Source organism: Acartia tonsa, chromosome 5, assembly GCF_053477335.1.
Source record: "Acartia tonsa isolate MP-2025a chromosome 5, ASM5347733v1, whole genome shotgun sequence".
Taxonomy (NCBI): Eukaryota; Metazoa; Arthropoda; class Copepoda; order Calanoida; family Acartiidae; genus Acartia; species Acartia tonsa.
In genome coordinates, this window is record NC_137264.1 from 43,189,799 (window position 1) to 43,215,912 (window position 26,114).

Here is a 26,114-nt window from a genome sequence, read left to right on the forward strand (position 1 = left end):
TTTTGTAATTTACTCCTTAAATAATAAGAAATTTTATATGTTAACAATCGAGCCCCCTTCTTGACCTATATATTTTGGAGGAGGGACCGCTCTGTTATCTCTGCCCCTATTAATGTTGGAGCGCTAAATAATACCATGAAGTTCCGCTGTTTAATAAAGATTTTCCGACTTTAAGTTAGTCAAAATAATATTTTGCTTTTATTATCCCTTTTATTTCACAACCTTTGTGTTTATGTGCTTTTTTAATTAAAAACGTGAAAAGACCATGAATTTCTTAATTATTAGATTATTAAAAAACCATTTAACAAAATAAAATCACTAATGTTTATGATTAGACAGGGATTCTATTCAGCCAATTTATTCCAATTGAAAATGCCGTAATATTTAATATTTTGTTTGAGTAAAGTTGGAGTATTACTGGTTTTTGACGTAACTGAAGGGGAGTGGGTAAGAAGGGGAGAAAAAAGAGAAGGGGATTGTGGGGAAATTTTCTTTAGAATTGTATGTAAGAATTACATTCCCTTTTCCCTGATAATTAGATGCTGCTTGAAATCAAATTCATTTTTGAGCAACCTAAAAATGGGATTCAAATAAATTGTTTGTTTAAATATCCTTTATTTTCGTTTTGTATACTTATTGTATATGTATAAAGAGACCAATATTATTTTTTATTTGCATGGACAAACATATCTTTACTTTTATATTCTTTCTGTGTGCCTAAAAGGGATGTATATTGCATCTGTAATAAAGGAATAAATAAAAGAGGCAGTAACTATGAAAAAAGGACAAGATATTTTTTTACAATATATCTCAAAATTAGTAACATATGAAAAAAGGTGGTAATTTTTCTGCGGATATTCCGTAAAGTTGTATGTAACCATTTAGTCATCGCTTATTAAGTCAAACTGTTCTTAATTTTGACCAAATGTATAATATATTAGGACCAGTTTGACTTAATTAGCGCATTTGACTAAACGGTTACAAACATTTTTATGGAAAATACGAGAAAAAAATAACCTCATTCATAGAAACAAAGCCTAAGTTAATTTTATTTTATGTTGAATTAGAGTTTAAAAAACTGTAAAACAAAAAGCGAGATTTTAAACTTCATCCTTGCGAATATACAGACTAGCAAAGATCGTTTTGCTTTGAATTTAAACAGTATTATCTTTAAGGTAAAGAAACCAATGAAAATGAGAAGTTTATAATCCCTTTCTCCTAATGCTTTGTATTGTATACATAACCAACTATTTACTTTCATTCAATACAAATGGATGCTATACATTCTTGCAAAAATTGAATAATAAAATTCAAAATTATTTAGCAAATTATAGTAATATTAAAAATTAAATCCATATGAAATATTTATTTTCAATTAGCTATGTGTTGCCCCCCAACGACAGCTGAAAATACGTATAGGTTTTGTGATTTTTTTCCTAATTAATTTTATTGTTGATATAAGCTGGATGTAGATGAAATGAAGAAATTAAGAGGAGTATAAATGAAAATTTAATATTAAAAGGTTATTATTTCCTTTTGGCTACACATTTTCATTGGTTGTATTGTTGTATAATTGTTTAGGAATGGATCTTTTTTTATAAAAGAAGCATTGCAGCTATAGCCTTTTAATATAAAAAGTAATGTCAAATGATATCCTTATAATAGAGTTGAATGATCTCTGAATATCTGCCCGTCATTCTGTGTGTACCGAAGTATCTCATTAACCGCTAAACATATATAGTTCTCCTTTATAGTGTAGCTTCTCATAAGTCCTGGGGAGTTTTATAACTATTTTGGGAAGGTTATCACCACCCTCCCAAGAAAAATCTCCATAAATCCAAAAATATAACTATCTCTCCCTCTCTCTCTCTATCTCTAACCCTATCTACCTAGAGAACTAGCGATAACGATTACATAATAGATAGAAAAGCTTTACTTGGGATGGTTTTAGGGTATTTAATTTTAAGTTTACCATTGGAATGGTTTAGGCTATTTTTCTGCCTACCTGGATGCTAGGGGCGTAACCGCTAGTTTTGACAAAATGTAAAGTTTTGATGACAAAAAGGTTAGTTGAAAAGTAACATAAATTATTAATATTCTAACACATGTACATATAATACGCAGTGCGTTCAAAGGTGCTTCGACTTTTGTGAACCTAAATTGGGACATAGTGCATTTCATTACCCTAGGTTAGGTAACTTAATTTCACTTTTCAATAAAATCTAAAATGCAGCCGTTTTTGAGAAAATTTTTGAAAATTTCAAGTTCAATTTTCATCCCCCAGGAGTTACCGCATAATCATGACAAGAAAAGCAAAGATTATTTATTTAAAATTTTGAACAAGTTTGTTTTTTATAAAGTTCTTCATAAAACCACTCCTGAAGGGAGTTTATTCATGGTCATTTTATCAATTGCTTTGCTAAAATCTCGGAAATTCAGCCTTAAATAAATCATATATAGAGAGGTTTTATGAAAGACTTCATAAAAGCAAACTTGTTCAAAATTTTTAATAAATAATCTTTGCTTTTCTTGTCATGATTATGCGGTAACTCCTAGGGGATGAAATTGAACTTGAAATTTTAAAAATTCTAATTTTCTCATATAACGACTGCATTTTAGATTTTAGTGAAATGAAGTTACCTAACCTAGGGTAATGAAATGCACCATGTCCCAATTTAGGTTCTGACACAAAAGTCAAAGCACCTTCGAATGCACTGTGAGTATACTTTATTAATGTAAATGTCCGTACTTTGTTAGTATACATTAAAACAACAACATCCATAAGTAGCGAAGCATAAATTAATTATGTATAAGAATACGGACAAGGAGATTGAATACTAATAGCATTTGTTGAAATCAATAATAGCTGTCTGAAGAGAAAAAATCACGAAACCTTTCTCAAGCATTTTATAGTTTTTAATATTTAAATATCGTTTGCTGGCATCCTGTGCCCGCCAGGATGAAGATGTTCAAAAAATGGTTCTAGGACAAACGCAGGAGTCCCAAACGTCAGAGTAGATAAAGCAAGAGTGGACACTTATCCTAACCTATTTCAGACCATCTTTTAGGTTTTTTAAATGCCTAGCCCCTGCGAGGGGCTTATTTATACATTCATACCTTAACCCGACCTAATCTGTATGGAAATACTTAATTAAATTAATATTTTAACACTCCTGCGTTTATCCACTCCGACGATTGGGACTCCTGCGTTTGTCCTGGAACCAAATAAATTCCAACACTCAATTATATGTCATACCTATATTTTAATAGTCACTAGCTTAGTTATAGCCCTCTATCTTTCACACACAGAAATGAGATAGAAAAAAAACCTTTAATGTCTCAAGACCGTTTATGATTTAACACCTTAATTTTAGACTTTAAGTATATCATATTAAGTGAGATAATTTTGTACAAGCATTTAGACACTCACACGGACATCCCATTACTTTAATATAAGTATTTAATAAATACGTAAACTTTTCCGGTTTTAGTTTAGCAAAGCTTTTCATTAAAGGTCGGTCCATACGTCTGTACGTAACGGATAGCTTTTTTCGTTAAATTAAGGCATGTTAGAATTGACCTATCGATTTCAAACTTTGTATGATAATTCCTGCTGTAGGTTGGTATGATTTAGAAAGCGAACGTCCGTACGTCCATTTTAATTATGTTGATTCTTAACTTTTTTAACAACAATTTTTATGTGATATAATCATCCGATTGATCTGATTTTTTGAATACTGATTCCTATTACAATAAGATACTATATTACAAGCGAAGCATCTCCATAATCAAGTCCTAAAAATATCAATATGTCCTTAAACAGAATTCTATATCAAAGAAGTTTTGCAACAAATATACGTTTTTTTTTGTCAAAACTTTTATATTTAATTTTGTAAATCCAGTTCTGAAAATCTATAAGAGTTAATGTTTGTATGTCATACCATTTTATAGCTTCGCTTTTATTGATGTTATCATCCTTGTTTATATCACACTGACATATAATTATGTATAAAATGGTGCATTTTCAAAATTGAATACTAAACAAGCGACAAGTATTATACCGAGGACAATTTTGTCCGTTAACATATATTTTATTCAAACTAGCATTAAGGTTTCAAACATAGTAATTTCGGCATTTTCATTATTCTATTCATCAAAATGATGTACATTACAATTAATGATACACAAATTTACCCCTTCTGTATATTACAATTAGTATTAGAAACATTTTTCACTTAATTAAATCAAGCAACCAATCAAAATCCAATAAAAGTCAACAACGAATAAGGACATAGTAACTTTTTAGGCAAAGCTTAACTGAAATAAAACAAACAATAAGTTGGTTAGTTTAGTAATATATGACAAACTTTAAAAAGAACATTTTTTAGATTTAGGTTGGAGGAAGAGACATGATTGAAAGAGTAGCTGCGCTACTCAAAATAATACTATGGCATGCAGTATAGCTCAACTTTTATAATAAAATATTATGTATACAAAATGTGGGTGACATTGTAATAGAGATAAAACTTATAGATAGATACTACATGTTCAATATTGAACTAACACTATTACAGAAAAGTTAATCTCTTGACCTTGCATTTGTAGAATTATATAAAAAAAGCCCCCTTTACTTGAGTAATTTTATCTTATTTTGATTAAACGTTAATGTTTTATCTATAAAGTTTGAAAATTCAAAAAATTTCAATTTTCCATTGGATAATTAACGTCTTTTTTAAAATATTTTTATTTGCTTTTTTAACATTACAGTGTTAGGTCTATAAATATAAATGTAGTGTATTATCAACATGTGTATGTGTTTGTATGTGTTGATTTATGTAACAAATTGACTTGATTTTGGTGGGTTGATAGTAAAGGCAAAATGCACAACAGAAACTTATTTTATAACCTAAAACTGAATCTAATGCATACATTAAATAAGGATGACAACATCCATAAGAAGCGAAGCTCAAAAAATACGAATGGATATCGGGCAAAACTTTACTATAGAGCAGTGTAATACAATAAACATTAAACATGATAAAATGTTTGATTCCAAATCCAATAGAACCATCAAATATATTATCTTACACGTTTTCTTTGCACTTAGAGTCAAAGTAAAGTATAGAAACGGTACATTTACAAATCATTTAGCATAAACTTCCATCTATTTTTGAGGGAAGCCAAAAGCTTTTAGTTAATCCCCTTTTCATTAAAATTCTTTTGTGATTTTTCTTGGATTAAAATTTATTATCATGGTAATTTATGATAATTTTCATCAAAACAAAATCAAGAAAAATTTTATTTCATATTTTTAGTTTTTAGTAGCGAAGATACTATATAATTCTAAATGTCCGTCCGTCCGTCTGTACGTCAGTCACGAAGTGGGGCAAATGTGATTTTCTCAGCTCCTATAAAAGATAGAAGGCTGAAATTTTCAGGGATCAAATATATTCTTCATATTTTCACCAAGTTTCATGAAATTTTTAAATGTGAAGGTTGCGTGATTTTTTCACACAAAAAGACAAATATAAAATTACATTTGCAATTGACAAGTAGTTTTACTTTACATCAATTACAATCATATAAGTAAAAAAAGAAATACAAAAATTCCGCCTTTTTAATTTGCACCTTTACAAATTGTTAGTTTACGTTTTAGAATTATAGACAGCTAGACTTTACCAAAACATTTGACCACATAGCCAAAATAAGCACTAAATACCGACTAACTTTCTCCCTCCAAGAGAAGGATTCAGAAGCCCCCTTGAAATAGTGTTACACTAATTTTAATGAAAAAAATTGGTTGTAAATTACTAACATTAGCAGCTGCGCTCCTTATCCTAGGACTTAAATATAAAAATAAATTATCCTAAAACAATACATGGACTTAAGTGAAGCTTCCCTGGAAACTTTATAGGCTCATTAGCTATCGAAATCTTATGCTTTAGACATAAAAAAACCACTACTTTTTATATTAGGGTAATAATACTCTGATAGAGTCAATAATCAAACAATCTGAAGATACAACCTCCAAAATTGCCAAATTTAGTCAATAATCCTTAGCTGTGCCGGCATTTTGTTTCTAGTTATTGATTATTTCACATTCTATCCGCCATTTTATTTATGATTCCTTATGAATAGGCGGCTGAATCATATTTACTATTATTTGACCTTAGCGGTGTGACGGAAACGATTTGTGTATTAGAGGCAGCATTAGTTTATAGAATTGTTATTTGTTTTAAAAAGGAAAATACAAATAAAATAATAAAAGATTGATAATATAATTTTATAAATCAATCTTTACTCAGAGAAATTATTAGAAAGTTTGGATAAGATGTAAGATAAATAATATTTGTATATGTTTTAAATTCGATTAAATTTCCAAAAATAAGTATATCATTCGCTTTTTTCATACTTGTAAGAGTAACTTTTTTTCCTGCAGTAGAATAAAGTCAATTGAAAAACTGGTGAAAACCGCTTTTTTGATGCTTTTTTAGTTCATATTAAGTTGTAAACAGGATATCAGAGCTCTGCCGCAGACATGCTGTCTTTTTTTATCTTACCCCTAGTTGAATTTTGCGGCTAGCAGTACCCTATTTGATTTGCCATGTTTGCATAGCTCTATACATCACCCATGTGTCACACAATGTTTTCTCAAAATACAAAACTTTAATTTACTCTTACCTTTAATACTCTCCATATAATTTATTTTTATGTTTCTTGTGGATGATTTAGTAATATAACTTTCAACCATTATTCTGGCTTCTTTCATTTCAAACTTATGCCATCCTGCACGCATTGCAATGTAACAAGGACAATTTTGTCTGGCATAAGTATAGCAGGCAGCAAATATATATTTGTATTATAGTGTCTATAATACAAAGTATGACGATGTCTGTATATTCATTTGTCTTTCTATCTGTCTGTCCATCTAAGTCTGTCCGTTTGTCTGTCCGTTTGTCTGTCCGTTTGTCTGTCCGTTTGTCTGTCCGTTTGTCTGTCCGTTTGTCTGTCCGTTTGTCTGTTCGTTTGTCTGTCCGTTTGTCTGTCCGTTTGTCTGCTTGTTTGTCTGTCCGTTTGTCTGTCCGTTTGTCTGTCCGTTTGTCTGTCCGTTTGTCTGTCCGTTTGTCTGTTTGTTTGTCTGTCTGTTTGTCTGTCCGTTTGTCTGTCCGTTTGTCTGTCCGTTTGTCTGTCCGTTTGTCTGTCCGTTTGTCTATCCGTTTGTCTGTCTGTCTGTTTGTCTGCCTGTTCGTATGTCTGTCCGTCTGGCTGACAATACTATGGAATTACTAGTTTAAGATGAAAGAAAATTAAACTGTAATACAGATTACGGAGTAGCTATGCTTCAAATAAGGATGTTTTATTCATATACAAAAAGATTTTCAAGATTTTTCAATGAATCCGCTTGACCGTTGTTTCTAAAAATCAATAACATCATCATCAGCATATTATCTTTTTAAGGGGGGGGGGGGGAAGTTTTGTGATCTGTAATTTTTTATAGATAGGGATGTCACACCTACCAAAAAATAGCCTAAAACCTTGGTATGCCCAACAGGAACATTCTCTGTAGCAGAGAATACTCGGTCTAGCAATTTACGAGATTTTAAGCTTCATCCAGATGGACGGACAGACAATATTTCCCTTTGTATTAACTATCCTAATACATAAAGTGGTAATGTTTATTTGTCTAAATCTTAAGAGTTCAATAACTGCTGAACTTATTGAGTTCTCCATTTTAGGGAATCTTGACAAAGGCTCCAGAATGGTTTTAGTCTATCCTATAGATTCAAGTCTTAGAATGGTTTTAGGCTTAGGTTTTTTTCCCCCTATAATACAGAGCCCCTAGATGCTAGCGGCGAAACCACTAGTTAGCTAGATGTATAGTTTTTACATTTTGTTTAATTTATTGTATATTTTTCAGGTAAGTTTACATTTGAAGATTCGAATTTAAGTAAGATTTATAAATATGTTTTAAAAAGAAATAAGATATAATATCTTACATCTAAAAACATATTAGAAAAAAGTGTAGCCAATGCATGGGGCAATAAATCCAATACTAATAAGAAATAGAAAAGTAAAAATTGTACGGAAATGTGAGCAAAATAAATCAAAATGATTTACGCCAATTCCATAGGAAAATTATTATTAGAATAATTGACGTTTAGACTTTATAATTCTAATAAACCTACAAGTTAAAAACATTTATTTCGACTTATAGTATTCTTATTTATTTCCAGTGATTGTTTATATGACATTTTAAATTAAAAATTAAATTGTACTATTCAAAAACAAATTCTACTTCAATTAATTTTTTTTGGCTTCATAAATGTTTTTGTTTGCCTTCTAACTACTTAACTATTATATTCTACTTTACATTATTCTTTGTCCCATATTTGATAATATGATATCAATGTTGTTTTCTCATCCTACAAAACAAAATTCTTTTTCTCCCTAGACTAGAATATTTTTTTTTTCTACAGCAAAGCCTTTTGAAATATTGTTAAAGTGGTTTTATTACAAATCAAACAAAATTGGTAATTACATAACTCATTTTGTTGAGTGAAAAGGTCACAATTTAATAACATTAAGTTTTTAGTTAGATTAACAAATATTGTTATTTTGGTTCCGACTCAAAAAGAAAGCTTAAGATGGCTTATAACGAATATTAAAATCAAATTTCATTTAGGGGCTTAAAGCTACAAATTTAATAACTAACTATTATTGAGCTTTTAAAAAGCAAAATTTCCCCGTCCAATAAATCTGGAGATATTGTGAAAATTATTCTGTTTGAATGAGAATTCTAAATGTCGTCTTAATTTAGTTTCTGCTCTAATATTTTGTTTCTATACTAAAGCTAAATACAATGCAATATATACATTTGACAGGTTCTCGTTTTATAATTCAGCTACTAATATATACTATGAGTATGTCTTAATATTAAGAAAGAGAGGGGTAGGTTTCTGTTAGAATCAGTAAAGGTGCGTGTTTTAAGACCTAAAAATAGTAGTAGAACGATAATATTCACTAAATATGTGTATCTCTTATTGAAAAGAACTATAGACAAAACAAATGTTTATAAAGTTAACATAATTTTTTATCGTTCTACTACTGCTTTTTACTTATAACACATAACCTTTACAGATTTTACCAGAAACCTACCCCTCTCTTTATGTATGTTTTTTTAATAATTTAAAGATTTGAAGAAAACACTGCATTCCTTTATAAAATACTTGCGGCTTCGCCCCTAGCCTCTAGGGGCTTTGCCCCAAGAGGTGATAAAAAAGTTAAGGCGAAATTCGTTAAAGGACCAAGGAAATCTTAAGCAAAAAAAAAAAAAAAATTGGGGGGGGGGATTTTTTTGTTTTTGGAGGGTTGGGGGTGTCCCGCCCCCCAAGAAAATAGCTTAAAACCACCACAGGACCAATAGGTATATACCCTGAAGAGTAGAATCCGATCGGTTCAGTGGTTACCGAGATCTTAAGGGACAGACAGACAGACGGACAGACGGACAGACAGACATCGTTCTACTTTGTATTATAGATTACTTTGTATTGCTGCTATGACTTTTTTCCCCATAAAAAAATGTTGCTTATTTGTTATTGCTACCAGGGATCTAAAGGGATAAGACAATAAATTGAAGTACATCCATAATGTTAATACACAAAATTACCCCTTCTGTAGATTACAATTAGTGGTTGGAACGTTTGGACACTCAACTTAAGAAACCAACATTAATAAAAAGAGTCCCAAAGGTTGTTCGGTCAAAGAATAAGAAAACGTTATTATAAAACTTTGGGGACTAGTGTAAAAAACAGCCCATTGTCCTCCCTCTTACTGTTTTGTTACACTATTTATGGACATAATTGTCCTTATTTTCTTGTATATTATCTCTATACTGTAACATGCTTTCCTTATTATTTCTACTAATAAACTCAGGATACATATGTACACACATGCACAAATGTATACACTACACAAAATATTCTGTGCACGCACCTAAGTTCATTACAGTATGTATTAAGGTACAAGGGATGGATTATTATTTTATTTGTTTAATTTTTCTAATTTGTACTTTTTTAGTTAAGTTTTAATTGATTATATATAGAAAATATTCGATATAGCAAGCCTACTTTTCCAGGGTAGGTTTTAGACTATTTTACGAATTATGTCCACTCAAGAAAACTCCTAAAAAGATTTTAAAAGCAAAAACTAAATTATAAAAAAAACCTTTTCTCCTTACCTAACTTACTTAGGGGCGAAGCCACTAGAAATGACAACAGAAATTTTTAATGCAAAGGTATTTAGCTTTCTAAATAATACACTATTTTCAAATGATGTGCTATCCCCTAAATATTTGGGATATATATTTGTCTCTAAATAAGAACTTTCCCTTTTCCTATCTCAGTTTTGCTAGTTTACTTGTGACTTTTCCGAGTGTGTTGCCCGGCATATTTGTAAATAAGAATATTTATAGGTAAATTATTTTTATATATCATCCTAAATTTAACATAATACATGGAATTAAAATTAGAAGAAGTGCATTTTTTTGGTAACTTTTCTAAAACTGTAATTGAAATAGTTTTGTAAGAATTTTGTAAAATAAACTCTCTATATTTTTATACAAATATATCAAAGAAAAGAAATTTATCAATACAATAATCTTTTAAATTTTCCAGAAATGAAAGTGTAGTAGAGAATGAATAGTTTAATCAAACAAGTTGTTCCATTTGTGGCAATTGGGGCTCAACTTTATGTCATCTCAAGAGTTGAAAACTTCAGACTCCAGGTGAGAATAATAATGAGAGTTGGTTTGGAAAAGACTATTTTAATTGATGTCTACTACACTGACCTATATAAATATTATCTTATTTTATCTGAAGTTCAAAAAGAATCTTTTAACATGCTGCATGGAGTCTCTTCATTTTAAACAGAACTGCTTTATTTTATGGTGTAAATTACTTTCATTGAAAAACACACAGACAGACATAAAATAGTCATAGAGTAGCTGTGTTTATGAAAAAAAAATATTAATATTATTTATCTTATTTTAGATCTGTATGATTGCTATTCTTGTTTTTCAAATGTGGAAAAGACTTGGCTCCTAAATTATTAAACTGCATAACAAGCTTTGAACTGTTAGACATGAATTTTAAAATCCTGCTAATTACCATTCTGTTACAATGTGTTCATTCTTGGGTGCCGCCAGGTATGAACAGTTACCAGGAGCCACCACATACACCATCACCAAGTCTTCGTGGAGGTCATGCTGCTGATCAACTTGGGCATGGAATTCACTTGGATGACCATGACCATGATCATAAGAAGGAAGAAGTAGCAGGTAAGGACACTAATTCTAATCAAATTTTGTTTTAAAACAAAATATTTCCTGCACTTATTAGATAATTTTTAGACATGATTTTGGATGGTGAACATATCAGAGAAGATTTTGGAGAACTTTATAAAGAAGAGGATATTCAAAAGCTGGAACTGGAAGAACAGGTAATATACACATCATTTTAAAGTAAGAGCCACAAAAATTCTAAATAAAAATAAAATTGCAAAACAGACTAAATAAATAAACTTTGTTTCTCAGCTGTTCCTGTGGTTCAAAGCACATGACTGGGATGAAGATGACCACATGGATGGTCTAGAGTTGCTAAAAGCTCTCAGCCATGACCATAATTATCACCACTCTGAAGAGCATGAAGATGACCATGCTGAGGTTGTTGATGGAGTTGAACAGGACCAACACACACCTGCTGTTGAAAGGTGAATAACTTTTTTAAAGGTCTTTTTATATTAAGGAAAATAAAGATTTTAATTAAAATATTCTGTTTTTATTCAAATTAATTATAAAAACTTTTTTAGGCAAAGATTAAGAAGAACAATCAAGATTGTTGACAAGATACTGGAAGATAATGATACAGACCATGATGGTCTAATATCATTCCCAGAGTTTTATAATGCATTCAAAGCTGGAAATATGGATGGCCTTAAAGTTAAAAGATCATAGTGAAAAATTCCAATATCAAATATCTCAAAACTCTCAACACAATGTATTATAAAAGATTTATAAAATGTTATTTATTGTAAATAAGTTTTTTTTTTCAAAATAAATGCTTTATTCAATTTGTTTCTTTGTTTCTTTTTGTTGTATGTAAACTTTACAGTTTTAAATTGAGAAACTTCATCCCCCCAAAGAATATAATATAAAGTGAAGACAAATAAATAGTTTTCTCGTATTCATTCGAATCCGGTGGATAGGAACCGGTTCTCATCCAAACGAAAAAACTATGTCTAGCATCGTATTTTAAACGGCTTTCTACGAATATAAAAATGTACAATCATAAGATTAAAACCAGTTTTTTTAGCCGGTGCCTCCAGCACCTCGGGGCTAAAAAAACTAGTTTAAATCTTATAATTGTACATTCTATATCCGCGGAAAGCCGTTTATAATACGATGTGAGAAATAACTATTCTTGTTTATATGAAAACTTTTGTATTAGTTTGTTTTGGAAGAAATATAAAAAAGTCAGAATTGACTAACAACAACTTTATTCAAATCTATATTCTTTGTATATATTTTAAACAAATACCTGTATTTATCATACACGGAAAAAAGATTTTGGAAGAGAAAGATATATTTTACATTCTTCAAATCAAAATTATTCAAATGTTTTTATTTTTTACTGTTATATGGGCATGTCTATCAGTTTGTCTGTCTGTTTGTACCGAAGTATCTTGCTAACCGCTGAACCAATATGGTTCTTCTTTACAGTGTTCTAGGAAGTTTTATAGCTCTTTGGGAGGAGGGTACCACCACCCTCCCAAAAAACGCCGAATAAAATTAAACAGCTGGTTTTAACATATGTTGAAAAGAAAACATTTTACATGTTCCCAGAGGCCTCTAGGGGAGTAGCCGCTAGTTTAGAATAAGTTAACATTTATGTAACATAGCTAAGTTTCTTTTCTCTTTTCAGGTGAGTTTAAGAGGAAAATGATGAAAAACTAAAATCTGTAAGAACAGTTTCTATTACAGTAAAAAAAATCAAATAATGCTTTTGTTTGATAGCAAATCTTAAAAGTAACTAAACAAGGACGATGTTTTTAAAAAATCATATTGTTTTTGAGCAGATATCAAGATATTAATAGAAGAACTCTTTTCCTCAGTGAAAAAAAATATATCTTATCTAGTAAAGTGTTTGATTTTAATAAAGAGGATGAAGATACTATAAATAATATAGCACTGGCTGGTGATGGGGATCCTGTGGGTGTTGTAGGAACTTAACAATAAGATAAAGAAAGTTTTTATGCTCCAACATATTTCAAATTCAATTTTCATTATTTAAAATGTTTGAAGAAACAAAATCTTAAGATTATGTCATATAAAACTGAGTAATTAAAAAAGATTATGCCAATATAAAGTTTTTTTTGTGTTGACACAATATTTCAAGTAAATTATTCAAATTTACAAAGAGTAAAACTGGATTAAAATTCTCAAAAAAAACTATCTTCAAAAGACAAATAAGAAAATGTTTATTTTTACACAATTAGCAGGTCAATTACAGTGTATACTGGCCCCTTATTGCCTATTCTATCGTATAACTTCATAATCTGTTAAGGGACTTTAATCATCTTCCCTATGCAGGTTGGGATTAGACCTGAAAAAATTTAAAATCTTATTGTTGAATAATGCCAGGCTGGTGATGGTTTGTGACGGGAGATGTGGTGGCCCTGCACTGGGCTAATCATCATAATTCTATCATCATTGGAAGTATCCTCTACAGGGTGTCCAACGGTAAGGTTTTCTCCCCTTTTTCATGTTGATGAACAAGAAGTAAAAAAAATAATACACTAATAAAAGACGATGAATATGATTTCTACTGCTGCTATGTCATATATAAATAGTTAAAGTGGGGTGAATGCCTCAAAAACGGGCGCATTTCATGCACAGTTTGGACTTCTCAGACAACGGTCGTGCAATCAAAGGGTTGGTTGTCTGATTGGTGTTTGGTACCCTAGGCAATTGAGCATGTTACACTGCAATTTAAAATACAGAATATGTTCAAAGAGGACTTGTACCCGAAGCATCATCATCATCATAATTGACAGTTTCACCTACATAAGGTGTCCAACAATATGATTAAAAAAGGCCAACGTCGTGTCAAAAGTTAAAATTCTTTTTATAATATCATTATTTTACTTCCAATTTTTTTTTTCTAATGCTGTAAGAGAAGAAATTTAGCCTAAATTTTGTGAAACCACTGAACCTTTCTTTATTATTAAAAGCATTTAACAAATTATACAATTTATGCACCAATAAATCCTGAAATATTGTCTTGCAAAAAAGTAAGAAAGTAAATTTAGAATGACCACGGTGAGCTAAGTAATAATTAAGTTAGAGTATACACAAAGAAAAGAATATTTTCTTGTACAAAAGTGAATATGATAGACTAACAGTGGTTATTTGCTCTTGTACTTTTTATATCTGTGTACATTCTTAGGTTCATAGGTTCTGATAAGAAAATTCCTTGAAGATTTCAAAGGATTTTCTGTTGATTAAGATTAACCAAATCATCTTCAAGTAGAAGAATAAATTTAGATATTATAACATATTGTCATACAAACTAGTTGAAATGGTACTACGTCAAACACTAGATACGTCAAACAGTAGATGCGACAAATGCTAGACAGACAAACAGTAGATACGCCAAACGCTAGACAGACAAACAATAGATGCGTCAAACACTAGACTACGACAAACAGTAGAATTTTCAAATTCGCGACAAACAGTAGAATTTTTAAAGTGCGACAAACACTAGAAGCGACATACGCTAGAATTTAAACTTAAAAAGATATTCATAAGTTTTTTTGTTAATTAATACTAAATTATATCTATTAATATCATTGGAGGGATCTAAAGGGATAAGATAATGGCCGAAAAATCTATGTACATCCCCTAAAGCGTAAAATTAGTGGTTGAAACGTTTGAACACTTAACTTATTAAACCAACCAATCAAAATTCATTACAGTACCAAAAGTTGGTTAGCCAACGAATAAGAAAACTTTCGACCCACTCCCCCCAATCCCATTTTTATTTTAGTATTTAAAAAAAAAATTGAGGGGTATAATTATTTTCTAGGGACGAAATATCTTGGGTTGGTGGTAGTACCCTCCCCCAAAATAGGTTTAAACCTTCCCAGGACCTATGATAAGCTACCCTGTTAAGGAGAACCCGATCGGTTCAGCGGTTAGCGAGATCCTTTGGTATAGACAAACAACCATCCTTTTACTTTATAATAAGGATTAATTCTAGCGTTTGTCGTATCTATTGTTTGTCCCCTTTAGAAAAAATCTAGAGTTTGTCATATTCTAGTGTTTGTCGCATTCTAGCGTTTGTCGTATCTAGCGTATGTCGTGTCTAGGGTTTGTCTGTCTACTGTTTGTCTGTCTAGCATTTGTCGCATCTACTGTTTGACGTATCTAGGGTTTGACGTAGTACCGTTGAAATGACTCTTTTCAGTGTGTTATTTGCCTTCAACTTATAGGATATTTAAGCCTAGAGTGTGTATTTGTGTTGACAAGCCACTTCACTCATGCATGAAAGTGAATCCTGGTTTAAAGCCAATTTATCTAATATCATTTTATAACAAAAGAAACAAGAAATATTTTTGTCCATTGCTGGTTTAGCTTTGTCAGAATTAAGTATAAAATATAGGAATATTTTGCCAACAGTTCAAATTTCTTTGATTTGAATTATTTTATAAATTTAAACTTTTTCCTTGAAAATTGAAAGAAAAAAAGTATTTATGGCCTCGTTTACAAAAATTAATCTGATGATATCATTAAAGACTTACAACATTGTCATAAATTTCAATATAAGAAAAAGATTTTATGTTGCTAAAAATGGATAAACGTGCAAAGAAACTTTAAGAGTAGATTTGTCACTAAAGATAAGTGCATCAAAAGAGTGGGTCACGCCTGACTAGAATATCTTAAATCTTTTATTTTTTAGAAAACTTAAATATAATAATTATTACATCATTGTGCTATTAGTATACTTCCTTGTTCTTTTTATAAATTTACTTCATACAAAAAACTTCAACATATTTAAAATCAATAGTCATTAATCTAACTTTCTTGAATTGTTTTCTATAATCTATATTTTTTTTCTACCAGTGTTTAATGTTTATTGATTGTAGGTATTTTTTAAGATCAACATTAAACTTATTTGAAAATTGAGTTATGTTTGATCCAGTCATTGTGGACTCAAACACACACAACTTCTTTATTATTGACAAATCTACATGGTGATAATGGAACAAAATCCAAAATAAAATAATACTTAGAATAACTCTTTGGCTAACATAAGAAATTGCTAAGGATTTTTGGCCCAATACTACAAAAAAAAATTTGAAAATATGTTTTTCCTATTAGATGTGTTTGTGTAAGTGGAAATCTGGCAAGGAGACAGTGGAATGTATTCAGCAAGGTAAGGATCAATTGATTGCTTTACTAGCAACCCCCCCCCCCTCACAAAAAAACTCCTTATTTTGTATTAAATTGAAATTGGTGTTTGGAGGGGTGTATTATTTCATTTGTTTGTTTATTGCTTTAAATCTAGTTAAGTAAGTTTGTATTTGTGTTCATAGTAGCCCCGTAATGTTATACACCCGCAGGGTGAGACCTCCCGCCATCTTATTATTGATTTATAAAAATACATATCTTTTCTGGTATTCTTATTCTTATTTATCAATTATGGATTCTTTTGGATACAATTGTCCTTGTTTTTCTTTAACAAAATTTATAAAAATCTTCAATGAAGCGAAAAATTTGAATTTTATCAAAATTTAAAACATTACAGTAATTTTACCATAGTTTATGTTTTACTCAGATTTTCCTTACATTCTTTATGAATTTAATATTTATAAGAGACGATACTTTATAAGTGATAGTGATAGTCCTTTAGACTTTGTTTATGTTCGTCTGAAAAGCTTTTCAACATGATGGCTTAATATGCAAATGATCTTTGTATTTCTCTTTCTCTCTCGATGTATGTCCTAAGCTTTTAAGAGATCATCGCTTCTATCAAACGTTATCATCCTTGTTGATTAATTCTAATTTAAGTTTAATGTTTTCTTAAGAACAAACTTTTCATTTTTAACTCAAATTTTAATAAATATTTGAAAAATTTCAATAAGATAAATTTTTTTCAATTCATGTAATAAGTAATTTGGAACTAAATGTTCATCGCAAATTAAATGTTAGATAGATGAAATGTGTAATTTTAGCGAGAAAAAAAAATCCTTCCATTTAAAAACCACCGTCCTATATTAGTTTTAGTGAAGAATTTTGGAAAATCCTATTAATATATTTTTGACGTATTTTCCTCCCTTTAATTCAATTCACATTCCTAAAAAACTAATTTCATTCCACAATTCTTTATACATGTTTCCTTTTCATTTTCTCCAAAAAGCTCTAGTTTTCTTTTCTATATTTACAATTTATATGAACATTGTTGATAATGTCGTAGTAAATAAACTTTTCATTTTCATTCCAATATCTCATCGACTGTTGGACAGACGGATGGACACATCAATTTATTTAGCCAAAAAAGTATTTTACTGATTAATCTAACAAAAAATACATGTAACTTTTTTAGGGCTTGATCTGGTACCTGAAGGACTGGACTCTGGAACACAGGTATATTTAAAACATTAATACAAATGCTACTTTTTATTTACTCTAAAACGACGGTAGGTTATACTACGTCCATCAGAGAATGTGGTCACTATGATGCAGTATAAATAAGAGCAATATTCAGTATAAAGAAGAACCATATCGTTTAGTGGTTAACGAAATCCTTTACAACAGACACACAGACATCCTGCTACTTATATACACGAATAAAAAAATTAATATTGGATTCTATTCAGGTTCTTGATTTGTCCCACAATAAACTCACAAAGCTGGAAGATAATGTTTTTCTTCAGGTAAATCTAGTGTGTAAATCTAGCTGCGGACAGGACGGACGTTCCTAGAATTCAAACTGTAGAGAAGCTTCGCTTCTAATTCAACAACAACAGGGGATTTTATTTTGACAATATTACAATTTTCTATCTACAAATTAGGCCTAGGTCAATTACAATACAAATAGATTCCTTCTCTTTGTATGTATTTTGTGGGAAGGACTCAAATGTACAATGATTGTATAGGTTTAATGAGGTTTAGATTAATTAAAATAGAAATTTTTTACAATACATTCATTATTCAAATGAAGAGTCGCTGCTCTTGCTAAAGAGCTCTCCGCTAAATAAAGAACAGTATGACTTTCCAATAATTTTAAAATAAAAAAAAAAATTAATACCAATTTTGTTGTTAGGCCAGGCCTTCAGCCCCTCGGGGCTATCAAAACTAGTTTTAATCTTATATTTTCATATTATTATCAGCGAAAAGCTGTTTATAATACAATGCTATAAATAACTATCTGTAAATTTTATTTTTGAAATAATTAATGGTGTAAAGTATTTTGTGCATTATGGAAATATGTACATTAGCACTAAGAAATCTACCCTCTTGGGTGAAAGTACATAAAAACTACCTCACTTTTTAATCTACCTGAAAGAGATTGAATAAATTCAAATTCTTAAAGAATTTCAAAGTGATAATTTCCTTTCCATAAGAGTATTTTGGGTAAATAATTCTACCAGTTTTAAAATTCACTTCCTAAAAGCTTTTTAGGAACTACCTACCTAATTTAACACGCTATAAGTATAGAAAAGCTGCGAATGTTTTCACCTATCTCATTTTTTTAATCTACCTATAAAAAAAATTAAACATTTTAAATCTATGAATAAAACTTTTAAATGAAAAAAGTCATACATAACAAGTTTGGTTAACTTAAATTTTTATTAAGTTGTTTAAAGCTATTTTTGAGATACCTAACAAGATTCTTAATCTACCCTACTTACATGACAGGGATTATATATAGAAAGGTTGCAAATATGTATATGTGTGCATCAGATTAGGTATATTTCTGGCATCAAGGATTTTACCAGGGAAAAACATGAAGTTTTAAAACAATAGTTTTGTGAATATTAGCAGGGCTCGGCAGCAGCGTGTCTGACGAGACCAAGTCTAAAGTTTGGATGTTTTTTTGTCTTTTTTGATAAGAAAAATTGCTTTATTTGGGTTATGCTTAGGCTTCCAGCTGCATTTTAAAATTGTAAAAGGTTTCCTAAGGCTTACATAGAGAAAGCAAGTGTCTTGTATGACGTCAAAAAATACTTCTATAAAGGAAGGATGAGAGGAGTAGTAGGAAAGGAAACTCCCAAAAAAGAGATAGATTTTTATGACGTCACACTTTAGGCTTTCTCCTTACAGACGGCTGACGCTCAACTGCGTAGCACTGAAAATTAGTATCTTAATAATTTTGATTTTTGTCAAAATTATCTGTGGCGGTTACAATTGCACCTAGGTTCTTAAACGAACTTTTTGAAGAAAAAACGTATGTTTGGTTTGAAGAACTGTATAGTTTACAGTACAAAGCCCCCTTCTTCCTTGCAAAAATTATTGAATCCTGTTGAGAAAATGAATTTGCTTGACTGTTTCTCTCTGAAATTTGGCAATAACTTGTCAGATTGATGAGTATGCAGTCTGCAAAAGTGTTCATACACAAAAATAAACATTCACGGCGGTTCCTCTCAAAATGCCTAGTCGAGCCCAGAAAGCCCTTTACTTCCTTTTTTACATTGGTACCGGGTAGCCCACCAGGGTTAGGCGTAAGGAAAAAATATTTTCATATTTAAAATAATGGGAGTGGGATTCAGCGCTCGAGAAGCACTTTGAAACATACATTACATATTCATAATTTAATTATTTGAATTGTAATAAATCTACAAGTTTTAGGCCTAAATAAATAGGATTACGTCAATAAGTAAACAGAAATCATTTTAACCTTATTTACGTCCGTACCTTTTCATATTGACAGACGTAATAAAGAAAAATAATATGTTTCTAAAAAGCAATTTATGCAATAATAAAAAAAGTTATAATCACTTTTAAAATAAGTTTTCTTTTATATCGTGAATAAAAACAACTTTAATCCTACCAAAACAGCACATAAACATAGAAAATAAAATATAAGAAGATTATAGTTTTAGAGTTAAAATATCTTTGTTATCATTCTGTTTTGTGGTTGGTTAGTTTGTCGGTAGCGCTATTTTTATTAGTAGATATATACTTTCTGGCGATTTTCCTAGTTTTCCTAGTTTAGGTTATATTGAGTTATGAATAAAATAAAAAATATTATTCTATATTATTTTCATTATATTTCAATGATAAGAGAAAATTTAAAGGAAAACGCCTACTTTTTGAAATCTAAATATTTTTTTATTTATTTTGTAAGTGATTAACCATTATTCTTATTTCAGATGGAGCTAATAAATCTACAGAAAATATTTCTTCAAAATTGTAGCATCAGGAAAAAAATACTGGAAACAACATTGAGTACCTACGGTCATTAAAAAGTTTAGGATCATGGAAAGAGAACGTCTTATTTTCACAGTAGCATTTCTCCTATTTCTAGCCCCCGTGGGGGGCTCTAACCTAAAATAACCAATAATCAAAAGCTACTGTGATTACATTTTAAACCTAAAATTTATATGGAGATTTTTACCCCCTCCTACTAAAGTTGAATTACCCCCTTATTTAAATTATCTTCCAACCTCCCCCCCCCATTCTTCTATCCTCAGGAAAAAAATAGATAAAAAGTTTGGACGTCCTTGACAGGATGCAAATATTTCTTTACCTTAAGATATTATATTAGATGTATAATTCCTAAAAACCAATATAGAATTCTTTCCTCTCTAACTTTGAAACCTATGTATTTTCGATAATAGAGGTACAATTACTAGAATCAAAGGAAAATTAACATTTGATAAAAAAAATCTTTTATATTTGATGACCTCAATAGGTTAAGCAAGGTAAGGTAAGAGCTTTGCAAGGTTAACGTATAGGCTACTAACATTTTACGGTGAAAAAAAATAGGTAAAGATTAGTGTTAAGTCCACCAAGCTATAAGCTTCGGATAATGGCGACAGAGAGAGGCAGTTTTACACGGAGCACTAGAAAAATTACCATAAACATAAGTCTTTTTCTAGGAATAATCTAAAACATTAAGATATCTTCAAAACATTGGAAAATCTTAAAAATCTAATTTTATCAGTTGCCAATGTTTTTTAATCTTTAAAATTTTATGTTTTCTCTACTACAAGAAAAAAAAGCATTGAAAATTTCAGACCCAAGGTTAAAAAGTCAAAAACATGTGAGTTGGAAACATTGCCCTAATTTTATAGCTACTATCTGGAAAGAAAAAAAGCTTTTGATGAGTCTAAAATGTTTCTGTTGTTCCAATATTGTTTGTGTGTGACTTTCAGTTCAATTCAAAGTTTAGCATTCAACAAACTAACAAATCTTGTAGAACTTGATCTTGGCAACAACAAGCTAAAGGTATCTAGCTATATTTTTTATGTTATCTACCTAGCTATCTGCCTAGCTATTTATTAATATTTAACCTAGTATCTATACATCCTAAATACTGGGTAAATAACATAAATTCAAACTATAAAGTTATCCTATAAAGCACTTTTTATATACAAAAATGACGTCATATTAGAATAGTTTATTATTCTAATATGATGTAATTCGGAAATTTCGGCCAAAACTTTTTTCATATTAGAATAATGAACCATTCTAATATGACGTAATTTTTTAAAGGCATAAAGAGCTTCTTGCTTATTGTGTTTTGAATTTGTGATTGTTTTTTGTTATCTACTGATGTTATAGCACGTGAAATTAAATTCGTTATGACACGTGATGAAAGGAGAACGCACAGCAGGGTTTAAAAATCATACGTAATGCCTTTCAGGACTAGGACTCCCAACAAGGGTTAGTCATAGAGAAAATAATTAGGAGTGGTGTTAAATGCTCAACAGGCACTTTGGGGGAAATCGCCAAATCTTTTAATTCAGAAAATTCTGTGTCCATCAATTTATAGATGTTATACAATTAATTTAGGCAATTCCTGAGTCAGCCCTAGAGTCAACAAAATTTTTAATGAGAATAAATTTATCAGGTAAATCCTTTCTATGCTGTTATACATTTAGGGTCGGTCCGTACGTTCGTAATTAATAGATCTGAATGTTCTTTATCAATTTCATCTTGATTATTAATATAATGGAGATTAATGGCTTAATAATATTGTAAAATAATCATCTTGATTCTAAGTAATTTTGAGGTAGAGATTTTCAACAAATTTTGTTCAGATATCTGAAATATACATATTCGGTTCCTTCAATTCCAAAATATGTAATTAATGAAAATGTTTGTTTGTCAGATTGTCAAATTTGTTTAGTTTCTTTGTTACGCCAATAAAATAAACATTCTCCCTGCACTTGATACTTTAGTTTCAGAGATTTTAATTAACACGCAAACACACATCCATCCACTATGATGCGTAGGATAAATGTTTTGTTTTTTTTAAGCGAAGCTTTTCTATAATTAGGGTCGGTCCGTCTGTACGTCCGTCCGTCCGTCCGTCACGAATAGCTTTTTTCGTCAATTTAGGCATGTTAGAATTGTCCGATCGATTTCAAACTTTGCATGGTGATTCCTTTAGTAGTTAGGTACGGTTTAGAAAGCGTAGCAACTCTATAATCATTACCATAATGTCCGTACGTCCATTTTAAACATGTCGATTTTTTTACTGTGATCTAATTATCCGATCTGATTTTTGGTATATTAATTTCTGGGACAACAAAGATTAATGTTGTACGCTAAGCAACTCTATAATCAAGTTCTAAAAATGTAAGTATGTCCATAAACATTTGCCTGTATCAAGCAGTTTTTCAACAAATTTACTTACAATTTTGGTTCGACTCTTGTACATTTATATTCTGATTATCAGTTATGACGCTATACAAATGTTAATGTCAGTTTGTCCTACTGTTTCAGTGCTTCGCTTTTATGGATGTTGTCATCCTTGTTATTGTTAAACGTTTAAAAATTTCAATAAAACTTTTTTACATTAATCACCTAAAAGCAACGTCGCCGGGGGGGGGGGGGTTACACTTCGATCTAAGGAGAGGGAGGGCAAATAGTGTTCATAACCCTACCCCCCCCCCCCCTCGACCCATGGACAAAGTGCTTTGAACTTCTATGGCATTCACCATAGAAGACTGACAAGGATTAGATGTTTAATTGATCGCCATACATATTCCTTAACTTAATTAAGCTTTATTATGAACCTAGTAAAAGTGTCTGACTCTGATTATGACGTAAAAAATTAACCAATGAAAGGCCAGTATACACTGTAATTGACGTATTGGTTAATTTTTTTGACGTCATAATCTGAGTCAGCCACTTTTACTAGGTTCTTTATTTATGTAAATACAGTCTCTTTTCAACCCAGCACCGTGTTATGCCCATATCTCCATTTTATACATAGAATTATCTAAATAACCATCTACATTACTATAATTGCATTTTAAATGTAATATGTCTTTTGTACGGGGTATGCAATAGTTTACATTTACTATACCATCAAAAGGTACATTTTATTATCATTTCTGTTTTTGGTGCTTTCCTAGAAAGAATGTATCAAACTTTGCCCCCTCCCCCTTCCCTATTTTTGAATAAATTAAAAAATTAGTAAGGAGATTTTTTCTCTGTTGGGCTACCCTGTAACCGAAAAAACCTAAACCTATCATAACCCCCCCCCCCTTACTTTTAATTTGTTTCAAAAACTAGGGCGGTTGAAAATTTTGAAATTCCAAATTTGCAATGTGGTGCATATTATGAAATTCTTGTTTGATATCATTTAATGTTTTTTAAAAAATGTGAAAACATAAACTTTTGTAACAGGGAACATTTTACAGCCCATATCTAAATACAACTTGCAATCATGGGGTTAGGACAATGGACGAGAATTTAATCATTCTCTTTTCCGTTAGAATATGTTTTTGATATCAAATGACTTTATTAATGAGGTAAAACGTAGTGTACATAAATGTTCTCTTTGCTATGATATAAAGCATACGAATTTGAAACAGTTTGATTTAAAAATAACATTTGATATTTTATCGTCCCATTTTAAAACAACACTTTTAATACGAATATTATATAAAATTTCTTTAAATAATTGGAATCTGAAATTTTTATTGAAAAACGAGAATAGTAAAAAATTAGAGAAATAGAAATAATTGGCCTTTATACACCCCCCCCCCCCCCCCAACCCCCTAATTTTCAGCTTGTTTAAGCACATTCTTAGCCACATTTTATATTTTTATTCAAAACAAGGATGACAACATCCATAAAAGCTAAGCTCTGAAACGGCAGGATAAACGAACAAACGAACTTTTGTAGAGTGTCAGAACTAAATAAACAAAATATTAATGTATAAGGTTTGACAAAATTGCACGTAAATTTGTTGCATAACTGTTAAATAAACTTGATTTAAATGAACGTACGGACATTCTTATTCTGGTCACTGAGTTTTTACGCTTTCTAATCATGAAAATGTTATAGGAATCATCATTCAAAGGGGGGAGGGTATCAGTGGTGCCCCACTTTCATTAAAATGAACGCTACCGAGTTGGATGTAATAAAGATATCAGATTATGCTCAACATTTCCCACAAATTGGTATTAAAGCTTCCAGCTACCATTACGTATATAGTACATATGTATATCTACCTTTTTAGCCAAGACTATGTCACCATAAAAAAGGGACAAAAATAAATTAAATAAGGACAATATATTGTTTTATAGTTGCGTGGCAATAAAAGCCCAGCACCTTATCTTACCTTAGTATTGCATTATTGTTATAACATTAAGTAAATGTTTACACCCAATTACACCTATCTGTTTTCATTCATAACGTAGTAATACTGTAGAGTTTAGACATTTTAAAAAATAAGTAGACTGCGTAGAGACTGTACTCTTAGTCAACTTAAACATATGACATGTCTTTAGACGCAATACTATTAAGTTGGTGAATGACTATCATTTAAAAAAAACTTTTTTATAAAAAAAAGCACAATTTTTTATTACATTATATAATAATCCTATTCATCTTACTTTTGGAATAATTATTTTGAGAATCATCCCAGAACCAAGTTTTAAAATGTAGTTTTTAATATTTTTCTTTACAGATCTTTGTCTCTTCTTTGTGTGAGTAGTTTAGAGAAATTGAGAATAATATACTTTGTACATGAAAGATTTTTGCAAAAATATGATAATATTAACATTATTGAGCATTATATCTTGAGAACAAACCCCTGGCATGACTTTTAGGGGTTTTGTTAAATAAAATTCATCCCCTTCCTGTTTTGGAAGTGTTGAGACGTACTTACATACAAAGCCCAATTATATAAATATTCGCTCTCAAAACTAAAGACTAGATATTTAATTTCAATCATTTAAATATATAAAGGTTAATAAAACTTAATTAAATTTTTAAGAAATATAAATTTTTTTTCATTCATCATTTTTTTAATTCAAATATTTATGAAAATTTGATGATTAACATAAGTATTGTATCATTAGACACACAATCTATGATACAAAGTAGCTTGATGTCTGTCCGTCTATCTGTCCGTCTGAAGCTTAAGATCTCAGTAACCGCTAAAGCAATTGGGCTCTACTCTTTAGGGAATATACCTACTGGTCCTGTGATGGTTTTAAGCTATTTTCCTGGGGGGTGGAAGATCCCCAAACCCCCAAAAAACTTTAAAAATCACCCCCCCCCCCAAAAAAAAATTTATTTACATATTTTGTAAAATCTCATTAACTGCTGAACAAAATGGGCTCTACCCTTCTGGGAATATACCTATGGGAATATACCTACTGGTCCTCTGGTGGTTTTAAGCTATTTTCTTGGGGGGTGGGACATCCCAACCCCCCCAAAAATAAAAAAAATCCGGAGTGGGAACAAAACACCTAATTTAAAAATACTTAATTTAAATATGCCTACTTTTATATATGTCTAATGAATTGAAATTTTTGTGCATACAGCGCACAACCTGGGTTTAATTTTACCACAGGGTAATTAAACAAAG

The 26,114-nt window shown here is 30.4% G+C and overlaps 2 protein-coding genes across 6 annotated transcripts in view; both read left to right on the forward strand.

Annotated features, from left to right (window-relative positions):
• Positions 1-26,114, forward strand: part of LOC145319582 (uncharacterized) — a 189,079-nt gene that overhangs the window by 37,558 nt on the left and 125,407 nt on the right. For all 5 annotated transcript variants that reach the window (XM_080161791.1, XM_080161789.1, XM_080161792.1 and 2 more), the window contains exons 2-9: positions 12,978-13,275; positions 13,695-13,795; positions 16,436-16,490; positions 17,661-17,701; positions 17,935-17,991; positions 20,431-20,476; positions 21,432-21,508; positions 22,076-22,133. In XM_080161791.1, coding sequence (XP_080017917.1) covers positions 13,721-13,795; positions 16,436-16,490; positions 17,661-17,701; positions 17,935-17,991; positions 20,431-20,476; positions 21,432-21,508; positions 22,076-22,133 — 409 coding nt within the window. In that variant the 5' untranslated portion in view covers positions 12,978-13,275; positions 13,695-13,720. The remainder of the gene's footprint in view (positions 1-12,977; positions 13,276-13,694; positions 13,796-16,435; positions 16,491-17,660; positions 17,702-17,934; positions 17,992-20,430; positions 20,477-21,431; positions 21,509-22,075; positions 22,134-26,114) is intronic.
• Positions 10,327-12,126, forward strand: LOC145319585 (uncharacterized). The gene is made up of 6 exons (XM_080161798.1): positions 10,327-10,471; positions 10,674-10,783; positions 11,049-11,335; positions 11,408-11,496; positions 11,591-11,766; positions 11,866-12,126. The coding sequence occupies exons 3-6, from the start codon at positions 11,140-11,142 to the stop codon at positions 12,008-12,010; spliced, it is 606 nt and encodes a 201-aa protein (XP_080017924.1). The 5' UTR covers positions 10,327-10,471; positions 10,674-10,783; positions 11,049-11,139; the 3' UTR covers positions 12,011-12,126.